The following is a 12,533-nucleotide window of genomic DNA, read 5'->3' as shown; positions in this document are numbered from 1 at the left end:
TCCGCTGAGAGGGGGGCACAGGTAACTACTGAGCCGTCATCACCCTCCACCCAGTCGGTGCTCACCCTTGGTTCATTCCTATGACGTGTCCCAGAGTGTGGTAGCCCCCCGCTGCAAAGTGGTCCTTGTAGCGGGTCATCTTTATGGTGTCCAGCCACTCGTCTACTGAGTTACAGCTACTGAAGTCGGGGATTGCTCTCTCCATCAGTGGAGGGCTGCTTAAACTGAAGCAGGGGGAGAGGGGGAGACAGAGAGATGGCCATATATAGACAGAGAGAGAAAGGAGGACGAATGGGAAGACACAAAGATAAGTTGGAGGGAATCTGCAAACAAGGAAAGAGTCAAAAAGTGAGCAAGAGGGAGAGCGACCGGGGGGAAAGGGGGCTTTGAAATGCACTAGTACCCGTGGCAGGAAATCAATAGCAGTTAGAATGATGGAGAAAAGGTGGCGGCTGAGGTTGCAGGATGGCTGCTTTGGGTAGATTAATAAAGGGAGGAATCCTTAACACTCCTCCTCGGCCTCTTCCTCTACCTACCGTTTTCCCTCACACACACACACACACAGACAGAGAAGCACAATGCCACGCACCGCTGACTCCGTACGACCCCGCGGTCTGAACTGAGCAATTTACACAAGTCCAGCCTCGGCCCCGGTGTCATCTCAGACCTGCACCCGCGCTCACCGTGGATCAATGACAATATCGCAGCGAGGCTTTTACTTATCGCAGGGCGCGTCTATCAGAGATGAGCTTATTGCAAAACGAACATGACCGCTCGCTTCGTCTGCCGGAGAACTTTGAGGGAAACTTCACACAACTTCATCTTTTGCAGCTTCGTCCCGCACTGCACCTCCGTCTCCCGCACCGGGACAGTTACATTGTGGCCTAGCAGTCCGTCACAGTATATTGTCCAAGAGATCATCTTCTCAGCCCCTTCGCAGGAGGTGTCACACATGGATTCGCAGCTTAATCCGCTAATCATACCAGCCAATATTTGACTAAATTCTGGCGAACTGTCTGGCCAAATTAAATCAAAAGGCTCCTCAGCGGGTGACACACCGCGGCCCACGTAGCGTCGCCGAAAATGCGTCTCTATTCAGCGGCCCGCCCACCTGCAGAGGGAGTCCATGGACTTCAGGTTCTCTGGGTTGCGGATTAGCTTGTCGAGAACGGTGACTATCTGGCAGAAGCGCGGCCTCTCGTTGCGATCCTTCTGCCAGCAGTCCAGCATGAGTGTGTGCAGAGCAGCGGGGCAGCCCATCGGCGCAGGCAGCCTGTAGCCCTCCTCCACGGATTTGATCACCTACAACATGGCGCAGCGAAACATGGATGAGACCACAGCGGCGACCGGGACGATAAACACTGGAAGAGTGTAAGCTCTCAACGAACGGCGCTCACGTCTCTGTTGGTGAGGTTCCAGTACGGCCGCTCCCCGTAGGACATCACCTCCCACATGACCACGCCGTAGCTCCACACGTCACTGGAGGAGGAGAACTTCCTGTAGGCGATGGCCTCCGGGGCCGTCCAGCGGATCGGGATCTTCCCACCCTGCCGGGAGCAAACAGAGGTCTCAACTAAGACATAACAGTCAAACTCGTGATCACAATTTAAAGGGTCAGTCGGACTATTTCAAATTTGATTACCCTGCATACCGACATTGCACGGAGCTATATTGTTTACCTCTGTGTGTGTGTGTGTGAGTGTGTGTGTGTGTGTGTGTGTGTATGAGACGAAATAACTCAGCAATGAAAGGACAGATTTGCTCTTACAGAGCGGGGCCGGCGCTAAGCCGAGGTCCGCCTGCTGCTGAGAATTGTACGCTTGTCACTTTAATGCACGCGCTGAATAGAACAGTAAAAAAACGTTACGGATGTTTTAATAGGCCACAGACGCGGGCGGGATTCCTCCAGGTGCCCCTGATAGAGAGACAGTGGGGCCAACCACCCTGCACACAGCTCCACGATGGCACAAAACACTAAGCTAAAGATCTTTTATGTCGTGTTAAAAAAAGAATTGTGCTATCATTATGAAACTGCTTTTGAACAATGAGTGTGCAGGGTATGCATCGCCCCCGCGGTTCTTTTCATTCCTATTATTGTCACACAATGCATGGACAAGAGGCGAAGCAACAATGAACTGATCCGACTAACAGTTATTGTGAGTGTGTGCGTGTGCGTGTGCGTGTGCGTGCGTGTGTGTGTGTGTGTGCGTGCGTGTCAAAAGCCTGATGCCTCTGTGCCGTTGGGGACAGTGCAAAAGACTCTTAGCCTCGTTTACTGTACAAGTTAAGCAGGCACTTAGCCCACAACTGCTCCTCCAGAGGAACTGGGGCTGGTCAGGAACAAGATTCATTTCAGGAGACACTGGTGTATGTCTGCCTACAGATCCTCTTCTTTCTCTGGTAACCGCGGTGATGCTGCACAACAATGTCAAAATACTCTGGAATGGTACAAAAAGTACAAAAGTATGATCAGCTAAATGTAGTCCAATACATTTCACAAGTCAGCAGAACGGCCTACGTCCATCCTGTTATGTTATAAAGTATTTATTTGCTTTGTCTGTGCACATGCCTTAACTTTGAAACTGCTTTATATACTGTTGAGTAGCATAGTCTGTAGTCAGTATATCATATTTTTTCTCGCTTAGCAATCCTAATTGTGTGAGAATCAGGAGGTCAAAATGGATTAAATCTAAATTAAAAAGTTAGTGTTGAAATTATAAAATTAAAGTTTTTAAATGTGGCGAAATAGAAGTAAAAAGTATCATGACATGGAAACGGTCAGTAGTGTATAAAGTACTTACATGCTATACTTGAGTAAAAATAAAGGTATCTTACTTGAAAATGACTAAAAGTCATGACTAAAAGTTGCAAGAAAATGACTTGAGTAAAAGTCTTAAAGTAGCTTATATCAAATGCACTTGAGTATCAAAACTATTTGTCAGGTACTAAAATGTACTTAAGTAAAAATAAAAGTTGAAATAAAAATAAAAACTCAAGTAAAGCATAGATACTCCCAAAACCTACTTAAGTACAGTAACGAAGTACTTGTACTGTGCATAATTTTACACTAAAGGTAACTTAATTTTGTGATAGCAATCGCACTTTCACAACACGGTAGCATTTGTACTTGTACTTCGTTACTTTACACCAGGAAACAGTTAAGTTCTACCTAAAGTGCAGTACTTGAGTAAATGCACTCAAATGCATTACAGACTAAAGGGAGCCGACGGACGAGAATAGACTTGCAAATGTGAGCGAGTGTGTGAACCGCTTGCATTATTTTGACGTCGAGCTGACACTTAATTAGGTTGACAAATGGATACATCACTCTTTAAACAAACATGGCGCTCCCTGCGGGTTGTGTTAAACATCTGAAGGTTACTCTCAGAACGTAGCCCCGCTGCACAGGTACCTGCGCCGTCCCGCCAAACGTTAAATCCAGCAAACACGGAGCACGGTGGAATTCACTAACCTTAATTCACTGTCGTGATGCTAGGCAGGTTCTTCAAAGTGACTTTGCTGCCACTTTGATTCCGCCCAATGAGCAGCTTTATTCAACTTTATTCAAATTACCAGGCAGCAATGTGAAGGTTTTTTTTTTTTTAATCCCCAGCCATTATCCACCATTAATGTGAGATGTGCTGTAATGACGCCGTGTTGTCTGTAATATCACAATCTTTGGTCTTTATCCCCTTCAGAGTGTCTCCGAGTGAGGCTGCACGTAATCACCTTGCGCTCTGTAATCTGATTGCTGTGCTTTAACAGACTGTAACAGGCAAATGTGTCAAATGCTGATTTCCATCTGTGTGTTGCAGGCTGATAGCGTCAAGGAGTGGCCTCTGATTTCTTTCGTTAGGACTTAAAGCTGACATCTTATGTAAAAATCCAATTTTGTGTGTTAATGCAATTACATGTGGGTATCTGTGGAGCCTGCCAGCCCACAAACTGTGAAAAAAGACCACCCTGTTGTTTGTTGTGAGCTGGCTAAACCCTACAGCCTGGTTCTGAACAGCTGGTTCAGATTTCTCTCCCACTGGGATGTCACAGTTGGACTCTTTTGGGGTAACCCCGCCTGCAATCTGACAATCTCTGCTTTTCTGGTGAAGGGGTGTGACATTTCCTACACATTTTGAAAAAAAGTTGACCAATCACAACAGACTGGGCCAGCTGGACAATCAGAGCAGACCGGGGGTTATCGGGAGGAGGGGCCTAAAATAAATCCAAGCGTTTTAGAAAGAGGGTGAAAAGAGGAGCTGGAGGAATGGGCAGTATGAGAACACTGATGCCTTTTCTGATCATTAGAGCATGTAAACTTTTTCACACATTAAAAGTATGAATCTGAATATGAGCATGATATGTCACCTTTAATATATCTGTTCCCATCAGGCTGAAGGTTAAATATCAGGTTGCTCTCTATGGAGACACTTTCACACACATTTACTTTGCTCCTTTGGCTTTATATACAGCATAAATGGACTGTATTTATATACAGCCCGTTTCTAGTCTTATCGACCGCTCAAAGCGCTTTACAGCACAAGTCACATTCACCCATTCACATACACATCCCAACACTGCCGGAAGAGCCATTAGAGGCAATTTAGGTCTCTTTAGACCGTCTATATCTCCTGAGCCACAGCCGCCGGAGTTGTACCTTTTATGTTTGTCTTTTGATTCTCTCTTGGCTAGCTCTACAGAGGAACTGCTTACTTCAATAAAGGCTACACAAGAAACTGCATCAATTGCAACGTATGAACCTACTAAATATTACGATTTTGATCTTTTTGTTTGCGCAATCAAAATGATCACATTACGCCGTGAGAAGGCTGAACTCGGTTGGTCGTCGGCCTGTTTGATGTCATTTTTCACCTGCGGTTGTTGAAAAAAGATCTGATGGCAAATTCAAAACGCTCGTCAGAAATGAATGCACGTTAATGTGAAGGCGGTGGTGGGGCCGAGTGCTGATGATGACTCCCGATTAACCGACATTGTTTTTCTGTAAGTACATCACTTAGTAACAGTAACTTTTTACTGTGTTTAACAAAGCATGAGAGGAGGGTGGCGAGAAAACGGTCACTGACATTGCATCTCATTAACAACTAACTTCAGAAACAGGACTTTAAAAAATATGTCTATCGAGGAATTCTTTGATCTTAATAAGCTATTTGGCTTTGTTCAAGTGCAGATGAAGGACATGATGAAATTTAAATGAGGCTGACGCCTTGTTACAGAGCAATTTCACAAAAGATACAGTAAATGTCCATTTATGTCGACATACGCCTTCAATTTGACCCAAGTCTCAGGCCCAAGCAGAAAAAACCTGGATGACATCACCAGGACTGCTTTCTGAAAAACTCAGATCCACAGGTTGAGACGAACTAACCGTGAGCACAAAACTGAATTGTATGCAAAAATTAGGGGTTTCCCTTTCGTTGTGTTGGTTGAATTATGGGAAATTTAGGCTGCAGGGTTTAAGGCTAAAAGGTCTGGACTTCTCTGCTGCATCAGATTTAGATTGTTCTCTTGTGGCCTCCCCAACTTTAGGCACATTAATATAAGTGGAGATGTATATATATACTTCCATTCCTTTGAGGTTTGTGCAGATGTTTTTATATTCCCCCTGAGTGCCGCTTCCTGATGGCGTGTGTGTGTGTGTGTGTGTGCATGCGTGCGTGCGTCTGAATGTGTGTGTGTCGCTGCATCAATGCTTGCCTCGATGTGAAAACTCACACTGGTGGTGTATGCAGCGTCCGGGTCATCCTCCAGCACTCGGGACAGGCCGAAGTCAGACACCTTACACACCAGGTTGCTGTTGACCAGGATGTTGCGGGCGGCCAGGTCTCGGTGGATGTAGCCCAGGTCGGACAGGTAGGTCATACCGGCCGCGATGCCGCGCAGCAGGCCCACCAGCTGGATGATGGTAAACTGGCCGTCGTGTCTCTAGGAGAGGAGAGACGGGATCAGGAAGGAGGAGGCAGCGAGAGAGCTACTACAGCTAATCAAAAAAAAAAAGACAAGTTGCAGCAAAAGAGATGAAAAGAGTGATAATAGAAAAGATTTCAATCAAGATAGAGAACAGAGTAGATAATAATACAACATGACAGGGATTTGCTTTTAAGTTATAATCTGCAATATTACATGAGCAGATACCGGGGCTGTTTGACATTGTCGATGTAATGCAATGCTAAATCAACCTACAGTGTATCTAATAAAGAGAACAGCTGGTGCCTGACACGGCTCCCCCAACAATTTTCTGACACGCAGGATGTGGTGTAGAGTATGTGGACACTGTATCTATGGATCGCCAAGTTTGGAGATTTTTACATTTTTCGCAGAAATTGAAGGATGATGAAATTCCTCGATGTGTTGAGGTGAAATCTCCTTGGAAATCCAGTTGGATTATTTCGAATGTCATCTTAGTCCAAAGCTTACTGTGATGTCGCAGAGATGCCTTCGATTTCGGCGATGCATTGTTTCCACAGGCCATTGCCGATGGACACGCACACGCACACACACAAATGTCCCCACAGTTAGATAGACAAACTGAGGTTCTTTTTAAAAAGCACCAAAGACCAACACAGGATTAAAAACAAAAAACCAGACCCTCCAGTGCCTGGATGCTCTTCAACTGGAGGTATCGATACCAACCCTGAGGAAGGAGTCCAGAGAGCCGTTCTCCATGTACTCTGTGATGATCATCACCGGTTTGCCTGGAGAAACACACACAAACATGTCTTTAGCGTATTCAAATTCTTATAATTATTTACAAACACGCCGAACGCTAAGCTACTCTCTGCTTTGCACACGTATGTATGAAAGAAAGATGTCCGGCGTTACAAATAATTATCTGTACAAATCCATCACAGATTCTCTGGAGGATCTGCAGGCCCCTCTGGTGATCGCCCTGATTAACACAGCGAGATGTTGCTAGTTGAGTTCTCAGCCATGCCGCTGGCCTGGATGTAGCGACGGTATGACCTTTGTCTGTCCACGACCTTTACCACTTCCTCAGGGGAAACTTTCTGTTGTCTGGGACTCACAGGATTTTGAAACTATGAAAAGAAAGCTCATATACACTGATCAGCTACAGTAACAGTTTTAATCTGGTTTAGGGCTGCAACTAACGATTATTTCCATAATCGATTAATCTGCCGATTAATTTGTCGATTAATCGATAAGCTGTTTGGTCCATAAAATGTCATAAAATGGTGAAAAATGTCGATAGTGCTTATCAAACCCAAACAAGATGTTTTGTTTTGTCCACACACCAAATATATTCAGTTTACTGTCACAAAGGAGCAAAGAAACCAGAAAATATCCACATTTAAGAAGCTGAAATCAGAGAATTTTGAAACGATTAATCGATTATCAAAATAGTTGATGATTAATTTAGTAATCGATTACTAATCGATTAAACGATTAACTGTTGCATCTCTAATGTGGTGGTGGTGATATGTTTGAATTCAAGCTTGAATTCACAGTCGACACATTGAAGATCTCGACGTCATCACATTTTCCATCTGTAACAGTGCGCCATTTTATTTACTGTACAATAATCCATGATAAAATCCATAAAACACCACTGTAGAGCAATACGTACAGTGAAGGTAAAATCAAAATGCAGTCAGATTTTATCATGTCGTATATTGTCGATTCTGAAAGTCATTCTATGATTCCTGACAATTTGGCAAATAAGAAATTGTATTGTGTCTTTCGTCTTGATACATCTTCTGCGGGAGTTATTAGTGGAGAGAGAAGTTTTAATTGATCTGATGTTTACGCGAAATCTTTTCAGCGAGGCCAACACACCTGTTGATTTGCAGTAGAAACTGTAGAATAATTAATAACAATAAGCTCAGAGGATCCTGTGGTTTTTTGGCAAAAGTCGGCTGCTCGTAGCAAAACATTTCACCGGCAGGTGTGTATGTGGGCCCTGACAGTGCGCACCGTGGCTCCTGTTAGAGACTGCAGATGAAGCAGGTACCATGCTGCCCTCAGACAGCTGCAAAAGAGACACCGGAGGAAAGGAAAGGCCTTCAGCACAGACTACCGACTAACTGTCATAGATCACAGAGCTCATTAATGTTTATTCTGTTGAGCAGGCATTGATGCCAAAATCAGAACGCAACTCTTTTTTGTCTGCATTATAACGTTGAATTTTCAGAAGCTGCCGGTAACCGCAAATGGAATCAGCTGTGCGGCACCATAAAGCGGCCCTGTCGGTTGCTCAGTTGGTTGCGGATTGCAACTTCACCACCAGATGCCGCCAGCAAATTACAAAAATCACACAGTGGGGCTTTGAAAAAAAACTAACGGAAGGATGAGGATGTGGAAAGAGGGACATACGTGACAAAAAAAGGCCTTCATATGGGTGTGATACAGTAAAGTAACCAAAATCCCGTGGAACTGTGTTCTTTAGCGAGCAGTTGTCCTGCTGTGAGCAGGTGGGCAACAGCAATCTTGGCACCAAGAACCCACAGTGTGCTGCACAGGGGCGCATGGCAAGTCGCCAGGAAACTGATGCAATCAGGAAAACAGCCAAATTATGACAAATAAAAGAGACCCCATTAGAGATTCTTTAACTCTGAGCTCTGTTAACCTTTTACCCCTTCCTCTACAAATTACTGCACATTGCAGACAGTCCCCTGTGATTAAAGCTCAATGGCAAATGTGTCCAAAATATACATTCTCTCTCTCTCCGTGGCTTTTCCTAGGCATAGAGGTACTTGAGAATAACTCAGAATAACTGTGGGTTTACTTCGAAAACACGTATAGTTACACGTTGAAGCAGATCATGGGCTTTGGGAAAGTTGTCCATAACCTACACGAAGTCGACACATACAGTAGATGACCGCTAATTATTATGTTCATTCTACATCCACCAGATGTCCTGTCATATCAATATCATAATCAATCATTCTATAACCAGCATTTTGTGTATATATATATATATATATATATTAGAGGTGACGCACTCTGGGTTACCACTCCCTCCAGGCGGATGACGTTGGGGTGGTCGAACTGGGCCATGATGGACGCCTCAGCCAGGAAGTCCCTCTTCTGCTTGTCTGTGTATCCTGCCTTCAGGGTCTTCAGGGCCACTGGGATGTCCCTTTTCCCCGGGAGCCTCATACGGCCGTAACACACCTCCCCGAACTCTCCTGAACACAACGACAGGCCGATTCAGCACTTTACCTTCACCCTTTAAAAACGACAACAATATATCGCCAAGCTGTGCTCAGCTGCGCCTGTACCACCTCTTCAGACATGGCTGGAAATGAGAATGTGCCCCTTTTCTTATTGTTCCTCATTGAGATGAGACAAATCAAATCCACTTATTGGCATGTCTGTCCACATACACGTGCACACCCTGAACTAAGCTGATGATCTTTAGTTCCGAAGAGCTTGATTTTGTGCTCCCTTTTACAGGTCTATAAGTAAACCTTTTCTGCAGGAGTCACACGTGGCGGTGCATTGTGGACCTGACACAATGTTAGTATTCCCTGCCTGTCTCGAGGAGCCTTGATTGACAGCCCCACGCAACGCTCTGATTCCGCTCTGCCATCCTCCTCTCTGCTGCACACCACAGCCTTTACACCTGCCAATGATTTTAAGTTAGCTCAGCCAATGATTCTCACTCTGTGTGTGTGTGTGTGTGTGTGTGTGTGTGTGTGCGTGTGTGCGTGTGTGCGTGTGTGGGCGCACACAAGTTGGTGCTTTTACCTGAACCAATGATTTTCTCTATTTTGATCCTGGAAGCTTCAATTTCTCGGGCGAACTCGTGGACCGCCTGGCAGGGGTCCTCGTATGTGTGCGGGTCGATATAGAACCTCGCGTCGGGGAACGACACTAAGATAAACAACATTACCATTTGGTCACATATCGCAAGAATGAGAGCAACATCACATCTGAGCCCCTGCCACCGGCGTGTGCAGGGAAAGCCGATGAAAGGGAAGGAGTGGCTCGGGGGCAGGAGCAGAGAGAAAGGGGAGAGAATGAACAGCACACGGGGAAATTGGGCCTGTGCGTGCGTGTGTGTGTGTGAGCGTGATGGAGATTGTTTGCTCTGAGGATGAACTGTAATAAGATCTAATCTATTATTGGTAATAGTTGAGAAATGGGTCAAACATACCGTGGCCATTCTGGTAATGCATCTTCTCCTCGTCGGAGTCCTGGAAGGCTTTGCTGTAGCCACAGTGTCTATACAAACCACAAACACACACACGAACACACACACACACACACACACACACACACACACACACACACACACACAGTCATCCAAATGCAGACACATGCACACACAAAGAACATACAGCGGGATGAATACGGGACAACAGTGAAACATCTGTACCATCAAACCTCCAGCACAGCTCATAATTCATGAATCAATAATTGTTCTTAATGAATGATTAACGTCAACGGAGCTTTTCATTACTGAGTGATAGGAATAAACCAGTTGACCTGTTAGTTTGGTGAGGAGGGTAAGAGGTCAGCCTTACCCTCTGAGGTGAAATTAAAAGGTTCGGCACACTCAAATGATCCAAAAAAGACACAGTTTCCTTTACTCTTAGTGGTATCAAGCTCATCAACCTGTGCAACGTAAGGTCCATTACCACTTTAAGACAGAAGCCATTTTCCTTTTTCCCGTCCAGGACACATCACGCAAAAAGTAACTAATGACCTGGCGCCGATGTCTGCGTTGATGGGTGTGTGTCGGTCTAAATATGTGGTGCGTTCGGGTACATTTTTTGGCGTGTTGTCACTTTGAGGGCGCAGAAAAGGGACTGGGCGGCCGACAGGAAACAAACACGTCCAAGGTCTGTCGGAGAGCATTTCATTGGTACGCATCGTCAAGAGCATACAATGCTGGTGCACCACCAAAATGGCCAAATGCTGGATTCATTGGGTTATTTGAAATCACTCTGTATTTAACAAATGTGTATTTATTAACATGGTAAAAAAAAAGTGGATTCAGTATTGACCAATGGTTGTTAGCAATGTGGTTATCATAGGAGCTGCAGATTCATTTTTTTTTATCAATCAACATTTCAGCTCCTTTCTCTGTACATATTTTTGGGGTGGTTAAATCTTGAGTTCATCTTGAACGGTTTTCAAATGTCAATTCAGAATTTGGGAGGTATTATAACTAAAAGAGTAACTATGGAGTTAAAGGACCAATACATCCCTTTTGACCTGTGGTGGGTTTTTACTCCATGAGCGATACACCATGGCGCAACGGCCTTTTTAAAGGGAATGGGAGATGGCGCTCTGATTGGTTTATTGCATCTCACGCCAAACCCACGACTATGATTGCGTGGCGGTCGGACTCTTCCTGCAGCAGACACGCCTCAAGTTCAGGCGCATCACACGTTTCAGACGGTGAGCTTCAGATCGTTCAAAACTGGGCCGGTAGTGTGTCAGTCTTATGTGGGTGCAGGATTTTCGATTATCCATCCGTGAGGGTTTTTTTTCACCCTTTCCTCTACAACAGAGATGGATACAGACTGAATTTTCATACCACTAAAAGCAAGAGAAAACATCTTTTTTGTGCATCTTTGCGACTTTTAAATCTACCAATTAAATGATTTGGTCGTTAGTAATAAGCGATTGACATCAAATATTCATGTGAAGAATCCACAATAAACAAACCTCGGGAGAGAAAGGAGAGGATTTAACACGCGGTTCACAGATACAGAGTAGGAGGCGGCAGTCTGGCTTCGGGCGCATGTGATGTCGAGCCGCCAGTACACTGACGCACGATTAGTGGTTCATTTCCTGCTGGTTTTTAATTCGGAACAAAAAAGAAAGCTAATGGTTTTATAGTTATACAAAGTGTATAACACCAGCTGGCATGGCATCGTGGTCCTGTGTATGCACTGTGCTGCGATGGCCCGTTCACACATACAGGGCTTTGCCAGGCGCGCTCAAATCAAGACTTTGAATTGTCCTATAAGTTTGTCCAATACGCGACGAGATGGAAACGCGAAAAATCACCCAGAAGTCTCCTGGGCGCTGTCATGGACGTGTGTCAGATGACAGCAAAGGCACGGTGCTGCGATTTATCATCTGACCTTCACATTCAGGAAGACTAAACTCTCATTTAGTCAGTGGAGCCATGGGTTCATCTGCCCTGGGGTGAAGTATCGTTCCCCCCTCATCATTCACATTTACTCACACTTTCCTGTCACCTGGCCTTTTTTGGGGGGGTATTTTCTCAACAGTTTTGTGGATGTTCTTTTTTTCGATGTGACATTAAGTATGCTGCAATTTGCTCGCGATTTTGCCTGGATCCCTTCTTTTAATCCTCCAACTCAGTTTTTTCTCTCTCTCTCTCCCCAAACTGAATGGATAAAAAAACAACATCCTTAAAATGGATTAATGTATGAATTAATTATGTGCAACAAAATGTAATTATTCTTTGCAGCACTACACAGTGAGGAGGTAGGGACGAGAGCAGCTTGTTTTCAGAGCTCCTCTCTCGATTCATCGTGCTCATCACTGATAGGAAAGCATGCGAGTTATCACTGTACTCC

General features: G+C 44.9%; 1 protein-coding gene across 1 annotated transcript in view; it reads right to left on the bottom strand.

Moving 5' to 3' along the window:
- epha8 (eph receptor A8) overlaps positions 1-12,533 on the bottom strand; it is a 103,371-nt gene that overhangs the window by 1,548 nt on the left and 89,290 nt on the right. Inside the window, exons 12-19 of the mRNA XM_035632673.2 lie at positions 10,130-10,197; positions 9,721-9,846; positions 8,973-9,158; positions 6,646-6,707; positions 5,728-5,937; positions 1,398-1,547; positions 1,112-1,302; positions 66-224 (exon numbers count right to left, since the gene is read on the bottom strand). Of these exons, the coding sequence (XP_035488566.1) occupies positions 66-224; positions 1,112-1,302; positions 1,398-1,547; positions 5,728-5,937; positions 6,646-6,707; positions 8,973-9,158; positions 9,721-9,846; positions 10,130-10,197 (1,152 nt within the window). The remainder of the gene's footprint in view (positions 1-65; positions 225-1,111; positions 1,303-1,397; positions 1,548-5,727; positions 5,938-6,645; positions 6,708-8,972; positions 9,159-9,720; positions 9,847-10,129; positions 10,198-12,533) is intronic.

Source organism: Scophthalmus maximus, chromosome 6 (assembly GCF_022379125.1).
Source record: "Scophthalmus maximus strain ysfricsl-2021 chromosome 6, ASM2237912v1, whole genome shotgun sequence".
NCBI classification, from domain to species: domain Eukaryota; kingdom Metazoa; phylum Chordata; class Actinopteri; order Pleuronectiformes; family Scophthalmidae; genus Scophthalmus; species Scophthalmus maximus.
The sequence above is the reverse complement of the archived record's forward strand: the minus strand, read 5'-3'. Positions and strand labels throughout refer to the sequence as shown.